The 24,717-nt window shown below is 36.3% G+C and overlaps 1 protein-coding gene across 6 annotated transcripts in view; it reads right to left on the bottom strand.

The window, feature by feature from the left end:
• LOC121709816 (protein unc-79 homolog) overlaps positions 1–24,717 on the bottom strand; it is a 311,977-nt gene that overhangs the window by 127,424 nt on the left and 159,836 nt on the right. For all 6 annotated transcript variants that reach the window (XM_042093431.1, XM_042093433.1, XM_042093432.1 and 3 more), the window contains exons 26-27: positions 4,004–4,180; positions 2,952–3,020 (exon numbers count right to left, since the gene is read on the bottom strand). In XM_042093431.1, coding sequence (XP_041949365.1) covers positions 2,952–3,020; positions 4,004–4,180 — 246 coding nt within the window. The remainder of the gene's footprint in view (positions 1–2,951; positions 3,021–4,003; positions 4,181–24,717) is intronic.

Raw genomic sequence — 24,717 nt, 5'->3', positions numbered from 1 at the left:
GGTTCAAAAGCGGCCACTCCACCGAAACGGCTCTGCTGTCTGTAACAGAAGCCTTAAAAGAAGCCAAGGCGACCGCTCGGTCATCAGTACTCATTCTGCTTGACTTATCGGCTGCCTTTGACACGGTTAATCACCGTATCCTTCTCTCTATACTCGCTGACATGGGAATCTCCGGTTCTGCTCTCTCCTGGTTTGAATCCTACCTCACAGGACGCTCGTTTAACGTATCATGGCTTGGTCAGCTATCTGCACCTCACCATCTCACCACAGGGGTCCCCCAGGGCTCAGTGCTGGGCCCCCTCCTCTTTGCTATCTACACCACCTCCTTGGGACAGATTATCCGTTCGCACGGCTTCTCATACCACTGCTATGCAGACGACACACAGCTCTATCTGTCCTTTCCACCTGACGACCCCCTGGTTTCAGCACGGATCTCGGATTGCCTCTCAGACATAGCTACATGGATGAAGGCACACCACCTCCAGCTGAACCTCTCAAAGACTGAACTGCTGGTCATCCCAGCTAAACCTACCATACACCACGACATCAACATCAAATTTGACTCCCTGTCTGTTTCACCGACCAGGACTGCAAGAAATCTAGGAGTTGTTCTCGACAACCAACTAAACTTCTCAGATCATGTTGCCTCAGTCGCCCGGTCATGCCGTTTCGCACTCTACAACATACGGAAAATCAGGTCTTACTTGACTCAAGATGCTACCCAACTTCTGGTTCAGGCAATAGTCATCTCACGACTCGACTACTGCAATGCCCTCCTGACAGGTCTCCCAGCCTGCGCAGTGAAACCACTTCAGATGATCCAGAACGCGGCGGCGCGCCTGGTCTACAACCAACCCAAAAGGGCACGTTACCCCGCTGCTCATCCAGCTTCACTGGCTACCTATGGCGGCCTGCATCAAATTCAAGTCTCTAACGCTTGCCTACAAAGTAGTCTCCGGTTCTGCTCCCACCTACTTGAATGCCCTCATACAGACTTACACTACCTCCAGACCGCTGCGCTCCTCTGACGAACGACGTCTAGCTCTACCACCGGTACGCTCAAGCCAATCCAAACTTTTCTCATCTGTTGTTCCTCGTTGGTGGAACACACTGCCAGTTCCTACAAGGGCAGGGACATCCTTTTCCACTTTCAAAAAACTCCTGAAGACCCAGCTCTTTAGAGAACATCTACTCTCATAGCAACACTTACAACAAGTCTTACTGATCCTAGCACTCACCAGCCGTTTTAAACTGACAAGTAACTGTTAAAAACAGCACTCACCGACGCACTTATTCTTACTGTACTCTAATGTTTTTTTTTTAAACTGTCCTAAAATTGTGAGTATTGTTCTAACACTTACTGTTTACCATGTTGTTAGTCGCTTTGGTTAAAAAAGCGTCAGCCAAATGTAATGTAATGTAATGTAATGTAATGTAATCTTATATCTAGATAAAAAAAACTAGTTGGTATTGTTTTCAGTATGAAGAGACTTACCTAGCGCTTTCTTGTGAAATCATTTGACTTAATTTAAAAAAAAAAATTGACTTATTTTAAGACATCTCATCTTGAAAACAAGCAAATTTGTCTGCCAGTGCGTTAAGCAAATTTGTCCTAAAAACAAGCAAATTTGTCTTGATAAGACTCCTTAAAATAAGTTAAAGTCTTAAATTAAGTCAAAATGATCGTCTTACGCTAGGTAAGTCTTTTCATACTAAAATCAATACCAAATAGATTTTTTAATCTTAATGTAAGATCAATAACACTTGGTTAGAATTCATTTTTTGCAGTGTGTACACTGCAAACAATAAAATCTAACCAAGTGTTATTAATCTTACATTAAGATCAAAAAATCTATTTGGTATTGTTCTTAGTATGAATTACTAGTATGAAGATCGAAACAACATTTTTTTTACTTAATTTAAGAAGATTTTGACTTATTTTTAGGAGTCTTATCAAGACAAATTTCCTTGTTTTTTAGGACAATTTGCTTAATGCACTAGCAGACAAATTTACTTGTTTTCAGGATGAGACGTCAAACTCTGCTTACATTAAGTCAGATAGTTTTATGAGGAAGTCTCATTATACTGAAAGCAATAGCAAATAGATTTTTTGATCTTGATACAGGGGTGTCAATAATTGAGGTCACTGTATGTAAATTCATTCATTCAAATTATCTTTGAGGATGGTTCTCCTTTAGCTTCACTACAATAAAATCTAATCAAGTGTTTTTGTATAGATATAGTATCTTATATAGGGCTGTCAATCGATTAAAACATTAATTAATCTAAATTATTGCATATATAACTTTTGCTGTTAAAGCAACACCAAAGCACTTTTCCTCTGTCACACGCACGTTATTTGATTTTCCAGCACCTGCTTTGCAAAAAATGTCCACAGACAAGGTAGAGTATGTTGCATGATTTTATTAAAGTATGATGTATTGCGACATCAGATGCAAGTCAAATTTGTAGTTTCTTATGTCTTATTCCATCGATCTACAGATCCGCTACCCGATCTGGCAAACTTGCATAGTGCTACACGATCTGGCAAACTTGCATAATTTAAGAAGACTTTGACTTATTTTAAGGAGTCTTATCCAGAGACAAATTTGCTCGTTTTCAGTCAAAATATGATATACTGAAAACAATACCAATTCGATTTTTTGATCCTGATATAAGATTAATAACACTTGGTTAAATTGTATTAGATTAGATAAGCAGTTTTTGCAGTGATGATGAATGACCCTCATCTGATACACCCACCCAAACACACACACACACACACACACACACACACACACACACACACACACACACATTCAATGTGCACATTGTGAAATGTCACAAAGAGCTGGCGAACTGTCTGCCTTGACCAGTGTCTGGATGAGATGTGTGCGGTAGGACTATTTATAGTAGGGCATTATTTCTAAATTGTGTAGTGTATATTTTACCTGGTACAACTTTCTCTAGCATATCTCCCAGTGTGGGTGCTGAGTGTTCTTGCCTGGTAAGCCTAAAAGCTAGAAACAACACACAGACATATATTAACATTCTGAGTGATTAGGCTCCCCAGCCGGCACACGACCGACCTTCAACGTTGAACTATAGGGGAAATAACGTCAGTTGTTGCGTCAATGTTGAAACCATGTTGAAACAATGTTTAATGCTAAATGGTTGTAAAAGGGTATTTAGACAAACATTGAAACAACGTTGGTTGTAAAAAGGTCAAGAAAATCAATGTTGAATTATAGGTGAAATAATGTCAGTTGTTGTGTCAATGTTGAAACACTGTTTTAATGCTAATTGTAAAATATTGACAAATGGTTGTAAAATAAGAAATCAAGGAAATCAGCACCAATGTTGAAATGGCGGATGTTGAAATAATGTTGCGATATCAACGTTGATTCAATTTGCAAATCCAACACATAATTCAATGTTGATTCACCCGTTATAACGTTTTTTTAAAAACGTTTATGACGGTTATTAACCGTTGAATCAATGTTGAAATGCCAGCAGGGTCTGCCTGTAATAAATCATACAATACATCATCCACCCTGATATTTCATTAGTTAAAGTAGCATGAAATAGGTCACTGTGATTTTGGTCACTGTGTGACACTACACGTTTCAGTTGGTCATGTGTATACATTATGTTGTATGTTTGAATTGCTCACACTAACATGACCAAAATCTACTCTCAAGGCTAGAATCCACCTGAATCTAGGCTAAAATTGGACAATGAAAGCACAGGTATCTGTTATTATTTTGCTAACATGAAATCTTCCTAATTTCTTTAATTAAGGCATTAAGATCAATTACCAAAAGATGATTTTTGTATTCTTCTTTTAGTCAACTATAGCATGTGTATGTATGGGGTATGTAAACTTATGAGCATCTTGGTATAAGATGAAAAACACTTGGTTAGGTTTTATTAGATAAGCAGTTTGTGCAGTGTGGTTCTCAGTAAAGTTACAGATAGCATGATTATAAAAATCTTTACTCACACAATCTGTTGCACAGGGTTTCTGGGAGAGAGAAGGCTCGCTTGGACTCCCCTCCTTTGATGCTGTCACGAAGTGACCGCACACTCTTCTGCTGGTTACGAGCAAAACGTGCCCGTCTTATCTTCCACATAGCCGCATCACTTAAATTGGCCAAATTTGTGCGGACAGATGTGATGGCTGTCAAGTGGAAAGCAAGAGGTAAGTAGTGGTGAGTCAGGGTGTAACCGTGTTGTCTCATTTTTTTTTTCATCCCCCCCCTAATTTATTTAAAAAAAGTGAATCTTTCATATATTCTAGATTCATTACATGTACTGTAGAAGGGTGGGAATTTCACGGCGGCCACGACAGCCATGGCCGTCGTTACCCCTTGCATTGGTCGTCATGCCCCTTTGAAAATCGGATGTTCACAGGCCACTGTGGCCTTGGTGCCCCCTTCTTTCAATATTCTGCGTTGCGTCCAACTAATTAAGTCAAAATAAGCTTAGCATTCACAGCGCAAATTCATTTAGTCTTTTACGCAGTGGAGAAAGTGACAGCGCATGGCAAGAATGAAAGTGCCTCAAAATTCACCCATTCTTTGCTGAACTACTTGCAAAGTAGCCTACTCATCACACAGACATCACATGTATCACATCACGCTAAAGAGTTTTTTCTCAGCTTTTAGACGATGTTAGCCGCTAGTTGTTGTGGTAAACGGTTCACGAGAAAAGTAACTTTAATTTAATCATATTACATTCTGCGCCCATCTCCCTATCCATTCATCTCGGTGGAATACTTCATGAACTTTTCCCTCAACACATGATAAACCATATATCTGAATAAACAGCAGACCTTAACGAAAACAAAGGTGTAAAGCATTCCCCTGTACAGTTAGCCATTCCAGAGAAATCTGCAGCAATGCCTAGGGCTTTAGGTTTCACAATGTGTTTTAGTTGTTCAATACGTGATTTCATACACTGCAAAAACTGCTTATCTAATCAAATCCAACCAAGTGTTATTAATCTTATATTAAGATCAAAAATCTAGTTAACATTGTTTTAAGTATAAAGAGACTTACCTAGCTCTTTCTCATAAAATCATTTGACTTAATTTAAGAAGAGTTTGACTCCTTTTAAGACGTCTCATCCTGAAAACAAGCAAATTTGTCTGCCAGTGAGTTAAAGGGCGTGTTGCAGGGTTCATTTTCCAACGAATTTGCACAATTTGCTTGTTGGTAATAAACATTTAAACTGTTATCCATTGTATTTGATGTTGTTGGGTATCACAAAACGGAATATAATATGAAAAAGCAGGTACTATTTCACAGCGTTTGAAGTGATTTTCCTTTCCATCACAATGCATTGCATTACGTTACCTTGGGGAGGCTACAGACCCAAAGCCCACCTTGAGACCCTTGAGAGTAACGAGAGAGAAGTAAAGAGAGACGAGTAAGGGATTGTTCAGCAGTAGATAGCGCAGATTATAGATAAATAGATAGGCTATAGATAGCCTAGATATGTATATAGACAGGTAGATAGATAGCTAGATAGATCATGTCATATGCTGGTCATGGGGAGCTCGCAATGCACTCGCTTCCCTAGTTACTGCAGCTCTCCACCACAGTTTCCATCGGGATGGCACAGCCCACACAAGCACCTGCAAAACTGTGACTTGCCCATATTATCTCCCTCTTTGGTAAGCCGTACCCTGACGATGTCAATGGCAATCAATCACGAGCAGTAGTTATCGAAAATATTCATGCTGAAGACACGACCAGCCTAATCGGCGGCGGCTAGAAGCTAAGTTTGCAACAACAGGTGGCTCACAGGTGGGACTGGAAAGTTAGCCTATAGCTTGCTATCATGATGCTTTATATTCTGATCCTCTGACTAAGTTTGCCCGGTAGCCTACTTATCTGAACTAACGATATGATCACTATCACTAGATATAAAGAAAATGTTGACTTTCACTCGGTGCTGTTCACTGACAGTAACAAAAAAAGTGTCGTAACGTTATAAGCATAATGCATTGAACTGAATAGGTGCATTATGAGGCCTCTCAAATTCAGAAAATTGCATTAAACTAAAATCGGAAGAGATTGTTATCTTTGTTAGACCATAGGGTCGTTGTCATATAAATGCTATAACGAAATTCGAAGTGTAAATATACAAACTTTATGTTGAAAGTGTAACCACGACCGTTTCCCATAGGAATGAATGTAGCCTACACTGCAAAAAATTAATTCTAACCAAGTGTTATTGATCTTATATTAAGATTAAAAAATCTATTTGGTATTGTTTTTAGTATGAAAAGACTTACCTAGCGCCCTCTCAAAAGATCATTTTGACTTAATTTAAGAAGACTTTAACTTATTTTAAGGAGTCAAACAAATTTGCTTGTTTTTAGGACAAATTTGCGTGACGCACTGGCAGACAAATTTGCTTGTTTTCAAGATGAGATGTCTTAAAATAAGTCCATTTTTTTTTTTAATTAAGTCAAATGATTTCACAAGAAAGCGCTAGGTAAGTCACTTTATACTGAAAACAATACCAACTAGTTTTTTTTATCTTGATATAAGATTAATAACACTTGATTAGATTTTGTTAGATAAGCAGTTTTTGCAGTGTAAAACATACCCTCCAAAACGAGACCTCCCGAAATTCAGAAGAAATTACTAAATTGATATCAGGCACCGTTATTACCATTGGTAGATCATAGGGCAGCTGTGATCTAAATGCTGTGACGAAATTCGAAGTGTAAATTTACAAACTTTATGTTGAAAGTGTAACCGCGATGTCCATTGAAATGCATTGAAATGAATGAAGCGCAGATCATGTAGTCCCCAACGTGACGTCATCACCGAATTGCGTAAAAAAAACCCCGCTAATGCTAAAAACAACAAAAACTGGCATTTAACACCATTTGGAGACATTTTTAAAAATGATATACATATATTGAGTGCTTTATGTAGCCATTAATCAACAGTGGTGGTTATCCTGCAACACAGGCTTTAAGCAAATCTGTACTAAAAACAAGCAAATTTGTCTGCCAGTGTGTTAAGTAAATTTGTCTTGATAAGACTCCTTAAAATAAGTCAAAGTCTTCCTAAATTAAGTCAAAATTATCTTTCAAGAGAGTGCTAGGTAAATCTCTTCATACTAAAAACAATCCCAAATAGATTGTTTGATCTTACTATAAGATTAATAACACTTGGTTAGATTTTATGTTTTGCAGTGTAACAGTGTAGTTATGCTGCTATAGCATAGTGCTGTCATGGACTTTCCATGTGCCACGCCGTACAACACCCCCCCCCCCCCCCCCTCCTCTCTCTCTCAACTCTCCCTCTCTTGCCTATTCTCACTATGGTATACTGTAACAATATATAGTACCATTAATTACTTAATGGCATTAACCATTTTGATTTTCAGTAATACTAACCCACTCTACATCTCTCTTTCTTCCCCCTTATCTCACTTGTGAGCAGGCTTGGAATTTCACCATTTTAGGGGCAAGGCCACTTGGCCTTCAGTTGGGCATATTTGGTGGGGGGCACAAAGGCCACATGACAGGGCACCAAGGCTAAAGTTTAAAAATGATCAAAAAGTTGTATTTAGCCTATTCACAGCGTAGACCTGCATCACTGCAACACTGAAACATTACAAAAACATGAAACATGCCATATTACATAGAAATGTAAATCATCTGATCATCTAAAATTTACAGATATCTAGGCTATATTTAACATTTATTTTATATTTGGCCTGTTATGAAATTATGTGTTGAACAATTTAAGCACAGCTGCAGCTTCACTGCAAAAAATGAAATCTAATCAAGTGTTGATAATCTTATATTAAGATCAAAAAATCTATTTGGTATTGTTTTTAGTATGTAAAGGACTTACCTAGCGCTCTCTCGAAAGATCATTTTGACTTAATTTAAGAAGACTTTGACTTATTTTAAGGAGTCTTATCAAGACAAATTTGCTCAACGCACTGGCAGACAAATTTGCTTGTTTTTAGGACAAATTTGCTTAACGCACTGGCAGACAAATTTGCTTGTTTTCAGGATGAGATGTCTTAATTTAAGAAAAGTTTGACTTATTTTAAGTCAAATGATTTCATGAGAAAGTGCTAGGTAAGTGTCTCTATACTAAAAACAATACCAACTAGTTTTTTTTATCTTGATATAAGATTAATAACACTTGGTTAGATTTTGTTAGATAAGCAGTTTTTGCAGTGTTTAAGAAACTCAAATAGCCTAGATGCATGCTTAGCATTTTGTGATCATTAAGGCTACTTTCACAACTCTTAGTCAGCTGTCCTCCGATTTTAATACCGATATCTAGGCGATATTTGTAACATTTATTTTGTATTTGGCCTGTTATGAAATCATGTAGAACAATTCAAACACATTGTAAAACTTAAAGCCCAAATTTGGAGACCTTCATGCATGTCGAAATTTGCTGCAAAACTGGATTACTCTGGTACGACCAACTGTACAGGGGACTGCTTTACACCTTTGTGTTCGGTAAGGTCTGCTGTTTATTCTGATATATTGTTTGTCATGTGTTGAACGAAAGGTTCGTAAAGTATTCCACCGAGATGAATGGCTAGGGAGATGGGCGCAGAAGTAGAATTTTGTGATTAAATTGAATTATATTATTTACTTTTCTCGTGAACCATTCACCACAGCAATTAGCGGCTAACATCGTTTAAAAGCTGAGAAAAAGCTCTTTCATGGGATGTGATACTTGTGATGTCTGTGTGATGAGTATAGTCTACTTCACGAGTAGTTCAAATGAGAAGAATGGGTGAATTTGGACACACTTTCTCTCTTGCCGTGCGCTCACTTTCTCCACTGCGTAAAAGACTAAATAAATTTGCGCTGTAAATGCTAATATTATTTTGACAGGCCATAGGTTAAATAAAAATCGCTATTAGTCGGACACAAAGCAGAATATTGAAAGAAGGGGGACCTCATCTCACCTGAAGTCCCATCCCTAGGACTGCCCTATCATCGCCTATTACTGTCCCCCTACCTGGATTCCTGGCCCGTACAGCCGACCCACCTGCCTATGCTAACAATGCTAACTATGCCAATCACGTTACTTAGCTAATTTAGCTAATCATTTGTAGCAGTTTTATTAAAATGCTAACAATGCTAACATGCTAACCATGTTAACCATGTGCACTCAGCTAACTTAGCTAATCCTTGTTAGCAGTTTTGCTAAAATGCTAACTATGCTAACAATGTTAACGATACTAATGATGCTAACTAGCTAACTAGCTAGTGAGGACTTTTATTTTGAAACAGTTGAAGGCAGAGGATACAGTTGATGGGAGTCATAGTTGACAAACAGTTACAGTAACAGTTGAACAGTTGAACAGTTGAACAGTTAAGAAGTTGGATAGTTTAAAGGGACTTTTATTTTGAAACAGTTGTGGGCACAGAAAGCAGTTGAACAGGATCTGCAGTCTTAATACAGCCATACTGTATGCTTAAAGCCTGAGACAGTGGCTCCAGGTGGCCTGAACACCTGGCATAAGATTCTAATTGCTCTATTGTGATGTCATAATCTAATGTTAAAGGAGAATTCCGTTGTGATATTGATCTAAAGTGTATTGAAACATGATACCGAGTGTGAACGTATGTCTCATAGCCCATCTCGGCTTGTCCCCTGCACTCCAAAATCTGGCGCTAGTTAGCCGATGCTACCAACAGCTTTTTCAATAGTGGTGCTTCGGCATCGGGCTAGCCATGCAAATAAATCACTGTTTTACACCCATTTACGAGACTCAATGTATCTCCACACTTCATTGGTAGACTTCCGAGGGCCCTGACATTTAAAACGAGACATTGAGAACTTTGAAAAACCAAAAATAATTCAGTGGAAATGCATGGATTCCAGTTGCTGCGACTGGAAGAAACTGGAATCCATGCATTTCCACTGAATTATTTTTGGAATCTGATCCCTTATCATACCTGTTCATTCTTACTCATTGCTCGACTTATCGTGACTAAATTCAAGATGGCTGCAAACGCTAAACTTCGTGAAGATACTGTCTGTATAAATCGTCTTGTAAGTAAACTACCAGTGCTTTTTCAAAGTTCTCAATGTCTCGTTTTAAATGTTAGGGCCCTCGGAAGTCTACCAATGAAGTGTGGAGATACATTGAGCCTCGTAAATGGGTGTAAAACAGTGATTTATTTGCATGGCTAGCCCGATGCCGAAGCACCACTATTGAAAAAGCTGTTGGTAGCATCGGCTAACTAGCGCCAGATTTTGGAGTGCAGGGGACAAGCCGAGATGGGCTGAGACATACGTTCACACTCGGTATCATGTTTCAATACACTTTAGGTCAATGTCACACCGGAATTCTCCTTTAAGTCAATGGGGAAATTTTAGTAGTTTTTAATTAATAGTTTAAAAAGTATAAAAGTTACAAAGTTGAAAAATACATAGCTGAAGTCACATAAGTAAGACCTACGCAACGCAGTTTGAATGAAGTTTCTACGTTAAACGGTTGAAGCTGTATTAAAACGCACAAAAAGCGTTAGAAGAAGAATAACTAGAAAAACATTTCCTGAAGGAAATACAGTGCATGAAAATGCAAAAAATATGATGTAAAATATCATACAGAGTAAAAACAAACTATATTGGTTGCTAGGTAGATGAGGTTTAATATAGTTGGAATGACTGAACAGTTAAATAAGTGGATAGTTTAAATGGTTAAATTATTTAGGTAGATAGTTGACGATAACTGACAGTTGGAATGGCTCTAATGTTTGCTAGCAGTTATGCTAACTATGTTAACAAAGATAATAATGTTAACAAAGTTACTATGCTAACTAGCATGCTAACTATGCTAACCATGTTACTTAGCTAACTTAGCTAATTGTTTTTAGCAGTTTTGATAAAAATGCTAACTAGCATGCTAACATGCTAGCGCTAGCATGCTAACTATGCTAACCACATTACTTAGTTAACTTAGCTAAACGTTTTTAGCAGTTTTGTAAAAAATGCTAATTAGCATGCTAACATGCTAGCATGCTAACTATGCTAACCATGTTACTTAGCTAACTTAGCTAATCATTTTTAGCAGTTTTGCTAAAAATGCTAACTAGCATGCTAGCATGCTAACTATGCTAACCATGACCATGTTACTTAGCTAACTTAGCTAAACATTTTTAGCAGTTTTGCTAAAAATGCTAATTAGCATGCTAACATGCTAGCATGCTAACATGCTAGCATGCTAACTACGCTAACCATGCTACTTAGCTAACTTAGCTAACTAGCTACAGTGGGTAGGAGTCATAGTTGATGACAAGTAACAGTTACAATGGCTGAACAGTTAAAAAGTTCAGTAGTTGAAAGGGTTAAATTGTTTAACAGTAAAATATTACAGTGAGGACTTTTATTTTGAAACAGTTTTTGGCAGAGGAAGCAGTTGAACAGGATGTGTAGTCTTAATAGGGCCAGTTTGTATGCTTAAAGCCTGAGACTGGCAGTTGGTCCAGGTGGCCCGAACACCTGCCATAGGATTCTAATTGCTTAACGGCTCTATTGTGATGTCATCAGCCCATGTTAAGTCTATGGGGAAATTTTGACTAGTTTTTAATTAATAGTTTAAAAAGTATAAAAGTTACAAAGCTGAAAAATACATAGCACCCATGTCCCAAGTAAGACCTACGTAACATAGTTTGAATGAAGTTTCTACGTTAAACGGTTGAAGCTGCATTAAATGCGTTAGAAGAAGAAGAAGAACTAGAAAAGCATTTCCTGAAGGAAATACAGTGCATGAAAATGCAAAAAATATGATGTCAAATATCATACAGAGTAAAAACAAACTATATTGGTTGCTAGGTAGATGAGGTTTAATATAGTTGGCATGACTGAACACTTAAATAGGTGGATAGTTTATATAGGTAAATGATTTACTTGGTAGATAAGGTTTAATATAGTTGGAATGATTGAACGGTTAAATAAGTGGATAGTTTAAATGGTTAAATTATTTAGGTAGATAGTTGACGATAACTGACACTTGGAATGGCTCTAATGTTTACTAGCAGTTATGCTAACTATGTTAACAAAGATAATAATGTTAACCAAGTTACTATGCTAACTAGCATGCTAACAATGTTAAAATGCTAAGTATGTTAACCATGTTACTTAGCTAACTTAGCTAATCATTTTTAGCAGTTTTGCTAAAAATGCTAACTAGCATGCTAACATGCTAGCATGCTAACTATGCTAACCATGTGACTTAGCTAACTAGCTACAGTGGGTAGGAGTCATAGTTGATGACAAGTAACAGTTACAATGGCTGAACAGTTAAAAAGTTCAGTAGTTTAAAGGGTTAAATTGTTTAACAGTGAAATATTGTAGTGAGGACTTTTATTTTGAAACAGTTTTAGGCAGAGGAAGCAGTTGAACAGGATGTGTAGTCTTAATAGGGCCAGTTTGTATGCTTAAAGCCTGAGACTGGCAGTTGGTCCAGGTGGCCCGAACACCTGCCATAGGATTCTAATTGCTTAACGGCCGTATTGTGATGTCATAATCATAATGTTAAGTCAATGGGGAAATTTTGATTTGTTTTTAATTAATAGTTTAAAAAGTATAAAAGTTACAAAGGTGAAAAATACAAAGCCCACATGTCATAAGTAAGACCTACGTAACATAGTTTGAATGAAGTTTCTACGTTAAACGGTTGAAGCTGCATTAAGTGCGTTAGAAGAAGAATAATAACTAGAAAAGCATTTCCTGAAGGAAATACAGTGCATGAAAATGCAAAAATATGATGTAAAATATCATACAGAGTAAAAACAAACTATATTGGTTGCTAGGTAGATGAGGTTTAATATAGTTGGAATGACTGAACAGTTAAATAAGTGGATAGTTTAAATGGTTAAATTATTTAGGTAGATAGTTGACGATAACTGACACTTGGAATGGCTCTAATATTTGCTAGTAGTTATGCTAACTATGTTAACAAAGATAATAATGTTAACCAAGTATGCTAACTAGCATGCTAACAATGTTAAAATGCTAAGTATGCGAACCATGTGACTTAGCTAACTTAGCTAATCATTTTTAGCAGTTATGCTAACTATGCTAACTAACATGCTAACATGCTAAATATGCTAACCATGTTACTTAGCTGACTTAGCTAATCATTTTAAGCAGTTTTGCTAAAAATGCTAACTAGCATGCTAACATGCTAACCATATGACTTAGCTAACTTAGGTAATCATTTTAAGCAGTTTTGTTAAAAATGCTAACTAGCATGCTAACTATGCTAACCATATGACTTAGCTAACTTAGGTAATCATTTTAAGCAGTTTTGTTAAAAATGCTAACTAGCATGCTAACATGCTAACTATGCTAACCATATGACTTAGCTAACTTAGCTAATCATTTTAAGCAGTTTTGCTAAAAATGCTAACTAGCATGCTAGCATGCTAACTATGCTAACCATGTGACTTAGCTAACTTAGCTAATCATTTTTTGCAGTTTTGCTAAAAATGCTAACTAGCATGCTAAAATGCTAGCATGCTAACTATGCTAACCATGTTACTTAGCTAACTTAGCTAACTAGCTACAGTGGGTAGGAATCATAGTTGATGACAAGTAACAGTTACAATGGCTGAACAGTTAAAAAGTTCAGTAGTTTAAAGGGTTGAATTGTTTAACAGTGAAATATTGTAGTGAGGACTTTTATTTTGAAACAGTTTTTGGCAGAGGAAGCAGTTGAACAGGATGTGTAGTCTTAATAGGGCCAGTTTGTATGCTTAAAGCCTGAGACTGGCAGTTGGTCCAGGTGGCCCGAATACCTGCCATAGGATTCTAATTGCTTAACGGCTCTATTGTGATGTCATCAGCCCATGTTAAGTCTATGGGGAAATTTTGACTAGTTTTTAATTAATAGTTTAAAAAGTATAAAAGTTACAAAGCTGAAAAATACATAGCACCCATGTCCCAAGTAAGACCTACGTAACATAGTTTGAATGAAGTTTCTACGTTAAACGGTTGAAGCTGCATTAAATGCGTTAGAAGAAGAAGAAGAACTAGAAAAGCATTTCCTGAAGGAAATACAGTGCATGAAAATGCAAAAATATGATGTAAAATATCATACAGAGTAAAAACAAACTATATTGGTTGCTAAGTAGATGAGGTTTAATATAGTTGGAATGACTGAACAGTTAAATAGGTGGATAGTTTAAATGGTTAAATTATTTAGGTAGATAGTTGACGATAACGGACAGTTGGAATGGCTCTAATGTTTGCTAGCAGTTATGCTAACTATGTTAACAAAGATAATAATGTTAACAAAGTTACTATGCTAACTAGCATGCTAACATGCTAGCATGCTAACTATGCTAACCATGTTACTTAGCTAATCGTTTTTAGTAGTTTTGCTAAAAATGCTAACTAGCATGCTAACATGCTAGCGCTAGCATGCTAACTATGCTAACCACGTTACTTAGCTGACTTAGCTAATCGTTTTTAGCGGTTTTGCTAAAAATGCTAACTAGCATGCTAGCATGCTAACTATGCTAACCACGTTACTTAGCTGACTTAGCTAATCGTTTTTAGCAGTTTTGCTAAAAATGCTAACTAGCATGCTAACTATGCTAACCATGCTACTTAGCTAACTTAGCTAACTAGCTACAGTGGGTAGGAGTCATAGTTGATGACAAGTAACAGTTACAATGGCTGAACAGTTAAAAAGTTCAGTAGTTTAAAGGGTTGAATTGTTTAACAGTGAAATATTGTAGTGAGGACTTTTATTTTGAAACAGTTTTTGGCAGAGGAAGCAGTTGAACAGGATGTGTAGTCTTAATAGGGCCAGTTTGTATGCTTAAAGCCTGAGACTGGCAGTTGGTCCAGGTGGCCCGAACACCTGCCATAGGATTCTAATTGCTTAACGGCCGTATTGTGATGTCATAATCATAATGTTAAGTCAATGGGGAAATTTTGATTAGTTTTTAATTAATAGTTTAAAAAGTATAAAAGTTACAAAGTTGAAAAATACATAGCACCCATGTCCTAAGTAAGACCTACGTAACATAGTTTGAATGAAGTTTCTACGTTAAACGGTTGAAGCTGCATTAAATGCGTTAGAAGAAGAAGAAGAACTAGAAAACGCAATTCCAGGGAATTACCAGTGCATGAAAATGCAAAACATATGGTGTGAAATATATTGTTAAAACAGATTATGTGCTAATTGGCAACCAACATGATGAGGTTCAATATAGTTCAAATGACTGAACTAGGTAGATGAGGTTTAATGTAGTTGGAATGACTGAACTAGGTAGATGAGGTTTAATATAGTTGGAATGACTGAACAGTTAAATAGGTGGATAGTTTATATAGTTAAATGATTTGCTTGGTAGATAAGGTTTAATATAGTTGGAATGATTGAACGGTTAAATAGGTGGATAATTTAAATAGTTAAATTATTTAGGTAGATAATTGACGATAACTGACAGTTGGAATGGCCCTAATGTTTGCTAGCAGTTATGCTACTATGTTATCAAAGATAATAATGTTAACCAAGTTTTTTTGCTAAAAATGCTAATTAGCATGCTAACTATGTTAGCATGCTAACTATGTTACTTAGCTAACTTAGCTAATCATTTTTAATAGTTTTGCTAAAAATGCTAACTAGCTTGCTAACACGCTAGCATGCTAACTATGCTAACCACGTTACTTAGCTAACTTAGCAAATCATTTTTAACAGTTTTGCTAAAAATGCTAACTAGCATGCTAACACGCTAGCATGCTAACTATGCTAACCACGTTACTTAGCTAACTTAGCTAATCATTTTTAGCAGTTTTGCTAAAAATGTTAACTAGCATGCTAACATGCTAGCATGCTAACTATGCTAACCATGTTACTTAGCTAACTTAGCTAATCATTTTTAACAGTTTTGCTAAAAATGCTAACATGCTAGCATGCTAACATGCTAACTATGCTAACCATGCTAACTAGCTACAGTGGGTAGGAGTCATAGTTGATGACAAGTAACAGTTACAATGGCTGAACAGTTAAAAAGTTCAGTAGTTTAAAGGGTTACATTGTTTAACCCTTACAAGCCCGACCATTCTAATTTCGTTAAAATTTTAACGATGACCAATCATCTAATATCTCAGCTGTCCAATGACTGATTTTATTTCTGAAATCTTCCCCGTAATGCTGACAACATAAGCTTCAATTTGATATGATTGGTTAAGGGGTTTATGGCGCGAAATGTTTTGGATACTTGAAGATGAGTCGTGAAAAAAACTTTTCACTTCAGTCGTACATTTTAACATGGACCACCAGATGCTACCTGCACTTCGTTGGAGTTTACCTCGACTGGAAACCACACAGCTGGATAAACTGAGGTAATATATATTTTACATTGTTTCTAGTTATGGTTAATCTTAATTTGTAGTCATAAAATCATGTTATTTGACAGTAATATGCTTTCTCATCAGCGTCAACATTATGGCATAGCGGGGGCTAAGTGCATCGTCATGTAACTTTAGCTAGCTGCATTACTCTGAACTGCTTGCAGTATTCTCGTTTGCTTTTTATATCAGTTATTTTCATTTGACAATTTCATTTAAAAACCTGTTAGTATATAACCTGTAAGTAAGTTTGTTTTCTAGTACCAATTTGCTTGTTAGGTAAGCATTATATTGGCAAGTCAGTATAGCATACCAAAGCTGAATAAATCAATGGGCGCCGCGTTTCTAAGTTGCGTTCTCTTACATGAAATAAGTTGAGCGATATTTTTACTCCTCTCAATATGTAGTTGTAGAAAACAAGATGTGAAATCACGGATTCTGTCAGAAATGTAGTGCTAATTAACGTATTGCCTCTCATCTGGTTGTTACCTCGCTAGGCAGTTTGTAGTGAACTGTTTTACCTTGCTTCTAAATGCCAAACATCAGACGTGCTTGTCTCAACATTTTCTAAGATGGCATGACTTGATATTCTACTCTTCTCAATATGTAGTTTTATAGAAAACATGATGTGAAATCACATATTATGTCAGAAATGTCATTATTGCATTTAAGCAGTTAGTTACTAGGTGAAATGTAATGTCTTTATCTTAATGCCAGCCAGGCAATCAGATTTAGGGTAGCTAAACCCATGTGTAATAAAATGACTTTTCATACTTCTAAATATTTTTGAGTTACTCAAAATGCTTCAATAGTTTAGGCTACCTCTTCTTGTGTATGTATGTGCACACATATGTAGTTTTGTGATTTTATTTTTTTAATTAATAAATGTATTACATTTGTATGATTTTACTGTTGTTTCAGATGGAGGATGACAAGACCTACACAGACCTCCTTGCAGGCCTGAAGAGGTGGCTGACTGCTGATGAGCTTGCGCTCACAATGTTGAAGACCATGTGAGGATGGAGGAAGAAGGTATAGATTTAGGTGGCGTGCGTCGGGTGGTGTAGACTGCCACTAAAACACTGAAATAGACTTGTTATGTTGATTTTTATGTTGTTGTCCCAGGCATATGTGGTTTTACCAACCGGAACGGGTGGGAGGTTGTGCTTAGTAGGCCGTTGTATGCAAACACACAGTGCAGGGGCATGGGACGAAGAGACCCCAGAAGAGTTTCACAGTTTTCTGGGATTGATCATTGACATGGGACTTCACTTCCCTCCCTAATATCCATTGCTACTGGGGAACCAAGTCTCTGAAGGGATCAGGGAGCGTTGACCAAATGAGAAATACATATTGTGTACACTTTTTCTCCATTGACATTGCTGTTTCAGTAGTTTCTTATTATTTCAAGTTTGGCAATGCAGAATCTGGTGTTGAACCTAGGTTCGGTAGCTACAGCCAGAAAGATTTTGGCGAAAATCTATCACAACAGCTGGCAGGCATTTCCGTCAAAATTTCAGCCTCGCCTTCAGCTGCTCCAACTACTACTCTGTCATCTTTTCATCAAGTACATATTCCTGTACAGCAGGAGCCTAAGAAAAATGGTTGGCTTTGTTATAAAAACAATACATAATAACACTAAAGTAGCTTGTATGGCCTGGAGTTTAGCGGTAGGTGACTGCTTTTTTGGTAAACAAAATTGCTGTCAGATTTGGCATTCTACAGAAGGGGATGCGTTTCGTTATGAGTCATAGGTCCTCTGTGTTTAACCTTCAGGTTCCCCACCCCACCTTTCCCTATCCTCCTCTGTGTGTGTGTGTGTGTGTTTGTGTTTATATGTGTATGTGTTTATTCTCAACAGGCTTGTTCTATGTAATCCACTTTCAAATGTTTAGACACATTGATTTTTGAGTGATGTTGAAGTTGATTGTATTCCTAGCTTTTCATAAATAATACATTTTATAGATGTATATCATTTTCATATTACACTAATTTATATAAGGAAGTTGTATCTGTTGAATCAAATGTATTCTATGTCTCTTCAGAATTGATCTTCAATAAATATACAGTATACTTACTTCCTGTATTACTGGTAAGGTACATGTTTTTCTTTTATATATCATTATTGTTGACTGTAGCATTTGCTTATATACAAATAAATGGTTTATTCTTATGGACCAAATAAATCTAAACCATTGTGTCTGACTTCATTATTAGTTTTTATGCATACTTTTATGTTTTTGGTGAGAAAGAGAATGTGAATTCTGTCAACATTCTAAATCCCGTTTCCTGCATTTTTTTTACACTTATCACTTAATTTATCATAACTTTTGAAAGGTTAATGATATTCCAATTCAGTCTTTTTTGTTAAATAGCCCACAACTTGCTGCACATGTCATACACTCTATATTTTTCTCTATCTCATATAGAAATATGATGAAAATTCATTTTTATGCGAATGAAATTCAATTTTAACGAATTTCGGTATACATTTGGAGAGGATTTTCAAAGACTGTTCATTACTATATCAACATTACCATATGTATTTTACATCATTTGATAGAACTGACCCTTCTGATTACAATGGTATGTATATCCCATTGATGGTATGTATTATACTCAAGAAATAAGGTTTTTTGTGTAAGGAGGTCATCCAGCACCAAAAATGGAATGTTCGGCACGGGCACGAAAGGGTTAACAGTGAAATATTGTAGTGAGGACTTTTATTTTGAAACAGTTTTTGGCAGAGGAAGCAGTTGAACAGGATGTGTAGTCTTAATAGGGCCAGTTTGTATGCTTAAAGCCTGAGACTGGCAGTTGATCCAGGTGGCCCGAACACCTGCCATAGGATTCTAATTGCTTAACGGCTCTATTGTGATGTCATCAGCCCATGTTAAGTCTATGGGGAAATTTTGATTAGCATTAAACGCGTTAGAAGAAGAAGAAGAACTAGAAAAGCATTTCCTGAAGGAAATACAGTGCATGAAAATGCAAAAAATATGATGTCAAATATCATACAGAGTAAAAACAAACTATATTGGTTGCTAGGTAGATGAGGTTTAATATAGTTGGCATGACTGAACAGTTAAATAGGTGGATAGTTTAAATGGTTAAATTATTTAGGTAGATAGTTGACGATAACTGACAGTTGGAATGGCTCTAATGTTTGCTAGCAGTTATGCTAATAATATTAACAAAGTTACTATGCTAACTAGCATGCTAACACGCTAGCATGTAAACTATGCTAACCACGTTACTTAGCTAACTTAGCTAATTGTTTTTAGCAGTTATGCTAACTATGCTAACTAGCATGCTAACATGCTAGCATGCTAACTATGCTAACCATATGACTTAGCTAACTTAGCTAATCATTTTAAGCAGTTTTGCTAAAAATGCTAACTAGCATGCTAACATGCTAGCATGCTAACCATGTTACTTAGCTAACTTAGCTTACTAGCTACAGTGGGTAGGAGTCATAGTTGATGACAAGTAACAGTTACAATGGCTGAACAGTTAAAAAGTTCAGTAGTTTAAAGGGTTAAATTGTTTAACAGTGAAATATTGTGGTGAGGACTTTTATTTTGAAACAGTTTTTGGCAGAGGAAGCAGTTGAACAGGATGTGTAGTCTTAATAGGGCCAGTTTGTATGCTTAAAGCCTGAGACTGGCAGTTGATCCAGGTGGCCCGAACACCTGCCATAGGATTCTAATTGCTTAACGGCTCTATTGTGATGTCATCAGCCCATGTTAAGTCTATGGGGAAATTTTGATTAGTTTTTAATTAATAGTTTAAAAAGTATAAAAGTTACAAAGATGAAAAATACATAGCACCCATGTCCTAAGTAAGACCTACGTAACATAGTTTGAATGAAGTTTCTACGTTAAACGGTTGAAGCTGCATTAAGTGCGTTAGAAGAAGAATAATAATAAAATGCCTTGGAAGAACAGTACAGTGCATTTCCATGCACTGTAATAAGAAGAAGAAGCCTAGGAAGAACAGTACAGTGCATTTTCATGCACTGTAATAAGAAGAAGCCTAGGAAGAACAGTACAGTGCATTTTCATGCACTGTAATAAGAAGAAGAAGCCTAGGAAGAACAGTACAGTGCATTTTCATGCACTGTAATAAGAAGCCTAGGAAGAACAGTACAGTGCATTTTCATGCACTGTAACTAGAAAAACATTTCCTGAAGGAAATACAGTGCATGAAAATGCAAACAATATGATGTCAAATATCATACAGAGTAAAAACAAACTATATTGGTTGCTAGGTAGATGAGGTTTAATATAGTTGGAATGACTGAACAGTTAAATAGGTGGATAGTTTATATAGGTAAATGATTTACTTGGTAGATAAGGTTTAATATAGGTGGAATGATTGAACGGTTAAATAAGTGGATACTTTAAATGGTTAAATTATTTAGGTAGATAGTTGACGATAACTGACACTTGGAATGGCTCTAATGTTTGCTAGCAGTTATGCTAACTATGTTAACAAAGATAATAATGTTAACCAAGTTACTATGCTAACTAGCATGCTAACAATGTTAAAATGCTAAGTATGTTAACCATGTTACTTAGCTGACTTAGCTCATCATTTTAAGCAGTTTTGCTAAAAATGCTAACTAGCATGCTAACCATGTGACTTAGCTAACTTAGCTAATCATTTTAAGCAGTTTTGCTAAAAATGCTAACTAGCATGCTAAAATGCTAGCATGCTAACTATGCTAACCATGTGACTTAGTTAACTTAGCTAATCATTTTTAGCAGTTTTGCTAAAAATGCTAACTAGCATGCTAACATGCTAGCATGCTAACTATGCTAACCATGTGACTTAGCTAACTTAGCTAATCATTTTAAGCAGTTTTGCTAAAAATGCTAATTAGCATGCTAACTATGCTAGCATGCTAACTATACTAACCATGCTACTTAGCTAACTAGCTACAGTGGGTAGGAGTCATAGTTGATGACAAGTAACAGTTACAATGGCTGAACAGTTAAAAAGTTCAGTAGTTGAAAGGGTTAAATTGTTTAACAGTAAAATATTACAGTGAGGACTTTTATTTTGAAACAGTTTTTGGCAGAGGAAGCAGTTGAACAGGATGTGTAGTCTTAATAGGGCCAGTTTGTATGCTTAAAGCCTGAGACTGGCAGTTGGTCCAGGTGGCCCGAACACCTGCCATAGGATTCTAATTGTTTAACGGCTCTATTGTGATGTCATCAGCCCATGTTAAGTCTATGGGGAAATTTTGAACAGTTTTTAATTAATAGTTTAAAAAGTATAAAAGTTACAAAGCTGAAAAATACATAGCACCCATGTCATAGCAATAAAATGCCTTGGAAGAACAGTACAGTGCATTTTCATGCACTGTAATAAGAATAAGAAGCCTAGGAAGAACAGTACAGTGCATTTTCATGCACTGTAATAATAAGAAGAAGAACTAGAAAAGCATTTCCTGAAGGAAATACAATGCATGAAAATGCAAAAATATGATGTAAAATATCATACAGAGTAAAAACAAACTATATTGGTTGCTAAGTAGATGAGGTTTAATATAGTTGGAATGACTGAACAGTTAAATAGGTGGATAGTTTAAATGGTTAAATTATTTAGGTAGATAGTTGACGATAACTGACAGTTGGAATGGCTCTAATGTTTGCTAGCAGTTATGCTAACTATGTTAACAAAGATAATAATGTTAACCAAGTTACTATGCTAACTAGCATGCTAACAATGTTAAAATATTAACTATGCTAACCATGTGACTTAGCTAACCTAGCTAATCATTTTTAGTAGTCATGCTAACTATTCTAACTAGCATGCTAACATAATAACATGCAACACTATAAATCCTGTTCAACTGTTTCCTCTGCCAAAAACTGTTTCAAAATAAAAGTCCTCACTACACTATTTCACTGTTAAACAATTTAACCCTTTAAACTACTGAACTTTTTAACTGTTCAGCCATTGTAACTGTTAATTGTCATCAACTATGACTCCTACCCACTGTAGCTAGTTAGCATGGTTAGCATTGTTAACATTTTTAACAAAACTACAGTTTTTAACAAAACTGCTAAAAATGATTAGCTAAGTTAGCTAAGTAACATGGTTAGCATTGTTAGCATGCTAATTAGCATAGTTTGCATAACTACTAAAAATGATTAGCTAGGTTAGCTAAGTAACATGGCTAGCATAGTTAGCATGCTAGTTAACATAGTTAGCATAACTGCTAAAAATGATTAACTAAGTCATATGGTTAGCATGTTAGCATTCTTAGTATTTTAGCATAACTGCTATAAATCATTAGCTAAGTTAGCTAAGTCACATAGTTAGCATTGTTAGCATAGTTAACATCATTAACATTATTAACATTTTAAAAAAATGCTAAAGCTTAAGTAACTTGGTTAACATTATTATCTTTGTAAACAGTTAGCATAACTGCTAGCAAACATTAGAGCCATTCCAACTGTCAGTTATCGTCAACTGTCTACCTAAATAATTTAACCATTTAAACTATCCACCTATTTAACTGTTCAGTCATTCCAACTATATTAAACCTCATCTACCTAGCAAATAATTTAACCATATAAACTATCCACCTATTTAACTGTTCAGTCATTCCAACTATATTAAACCTCGTCTACCTAGCAACCAATATAGTTTGTTTTTACTCTGTATGATATTTTACATCATAGTTTTTGCATTTTCATGCACTGTATTTCCTTCAGGAAATGCTTTTCTAGTTCTTCTTATTATTATTACAGTGCATGAAAATGCACTGTACTGTTCTTCCTAGGCTTCTTATTCTTATTACAGTGCATGAAAATGCACTGTACTGTTCTTCCAAGGCATTTTATTACAGTGCATGAAAATGCACTGTACTGTTCTTCCTAGGCTTCTTCTTATTACAGTGCATGAAAATGTTTTATTATTAATATTGTATGTTTTTTTTTTATTTCCCCCTTCCTCCTCTATAATGTTTTTTATTTTATCTTGTTTTATTTACCACTATTACTATACTATATCTCTTGTATTATCATTGTTACTGTAATCTCGGATTCACTGAAGATAAGGACTACCCTCAATGAACCTCCGAGAATAATGGCTCTATCCATTTGCCTTGGACTGCCCGAGTTTTATGCGCAAATGTGATGCAATTGCCTTGCTTGCATCACTTCAGTGTTCCAGTTTGTCTTTGTGGAAAAGAACATGGCCACCAGAGCAGCAGCGGTCATGCCATGGTAGTGCTGGACACTTGCCTAGAACACGAGAGCAAGCTTGTGGCTCATCTAAACAAGCTACGGGATGATTTACACTTGCATTCATATTTCCGCTTCATCACACTTACAATTTTAATTTCAACAAGTACTGTGCGAGGGGGGCAGTAGTAGCTATTGTTAGCTACATAAGCCTCTTTAGCAAACCAGCTCGAAAACAAAACTGGTTATTTTATCATAAAATTATGGTAAGTGTTAGCTACGAGCTAAATTTGTCCTCAACATTGGGGGCATTGGAAACAAATTAGGTTGGTAATGTACAGTACATAGTTTTGGCATGAGTCAGTCACATACATATTTTTTCATAACCGTTATGTTGGTAAAAGGATTGGATGTCCTGTGAATTAATAACAAGATACAACATGTGACTACTAGCTGTCTTTCCCATTGCAATCAATGATATAATGCTAGCTTGCTTTCCCTTAAAAGGGTGCGTGATGCAGAGAAATTTCTCTTTATGACGATGCGCCGTTAGTACGTATGGCTGTGGCAGTGTTTGCGAATAAGCCCTATGGACCACAATTCGAGACAAAGTCACTGTAGCATCCAGTATCTCATGCCATTTACATTTGTAATTAAATGACAGGAATGAAAAGGTTTTACCTGGCATGTCCTCTAAATAATAGCAATGAGGTCACTTCTGAACCTTTTTTGAGAGGACCACGATACCTTTTTCTGTAACTCTTAAATAGTGGTTCTTATGATTTTTTTGCCTATCTTACCATCCTCCATTCTGTGCATGGGGGAAAGATAGTTGTCAATCATTGTATACTGTATGTATTTCTGATTATATTTATGACTATGTATATAAAATAAATGCTTATTATTATTATTATAGGGCTGCTTCTATATGGTTTCTTATAAGTATAAGTATATACTCTTTTGATCCCGTGAGGGAAATTTGGTCTCTGCATTTATCCCAATCCGTGAATTAGTGAAACACACTCAGCACACAGTGAACACACAGTGACGTGAAGCACCGTTACGGCCCTAGTGTGTTTCGGCCGTCTGTCTCTGTGTTTTGCCTTTGCCCTTGTTTAGGCCCCACCTACTGCTGATTGCCG

Source organism: Alosa sapidissima, chromosome 5, assembly GCF_018492685.1.
Source record: "Alosa sapidissima isolate fAloSap1 chromosome 5, fAloSap1.pri, whole genome shotgun sequence".
Lineage (NCBI taxonomy): Eukaryota > Metazoa > Chordata > Actinopteri > Clupeiformes > Clupeidae > Alosa > Alosa sapidissima.
The sequence above is the reverse complement of the archived record's forward strand: the minus strand, read 5'-3'. Positions and strand labels throughout refer to the sequence as shown.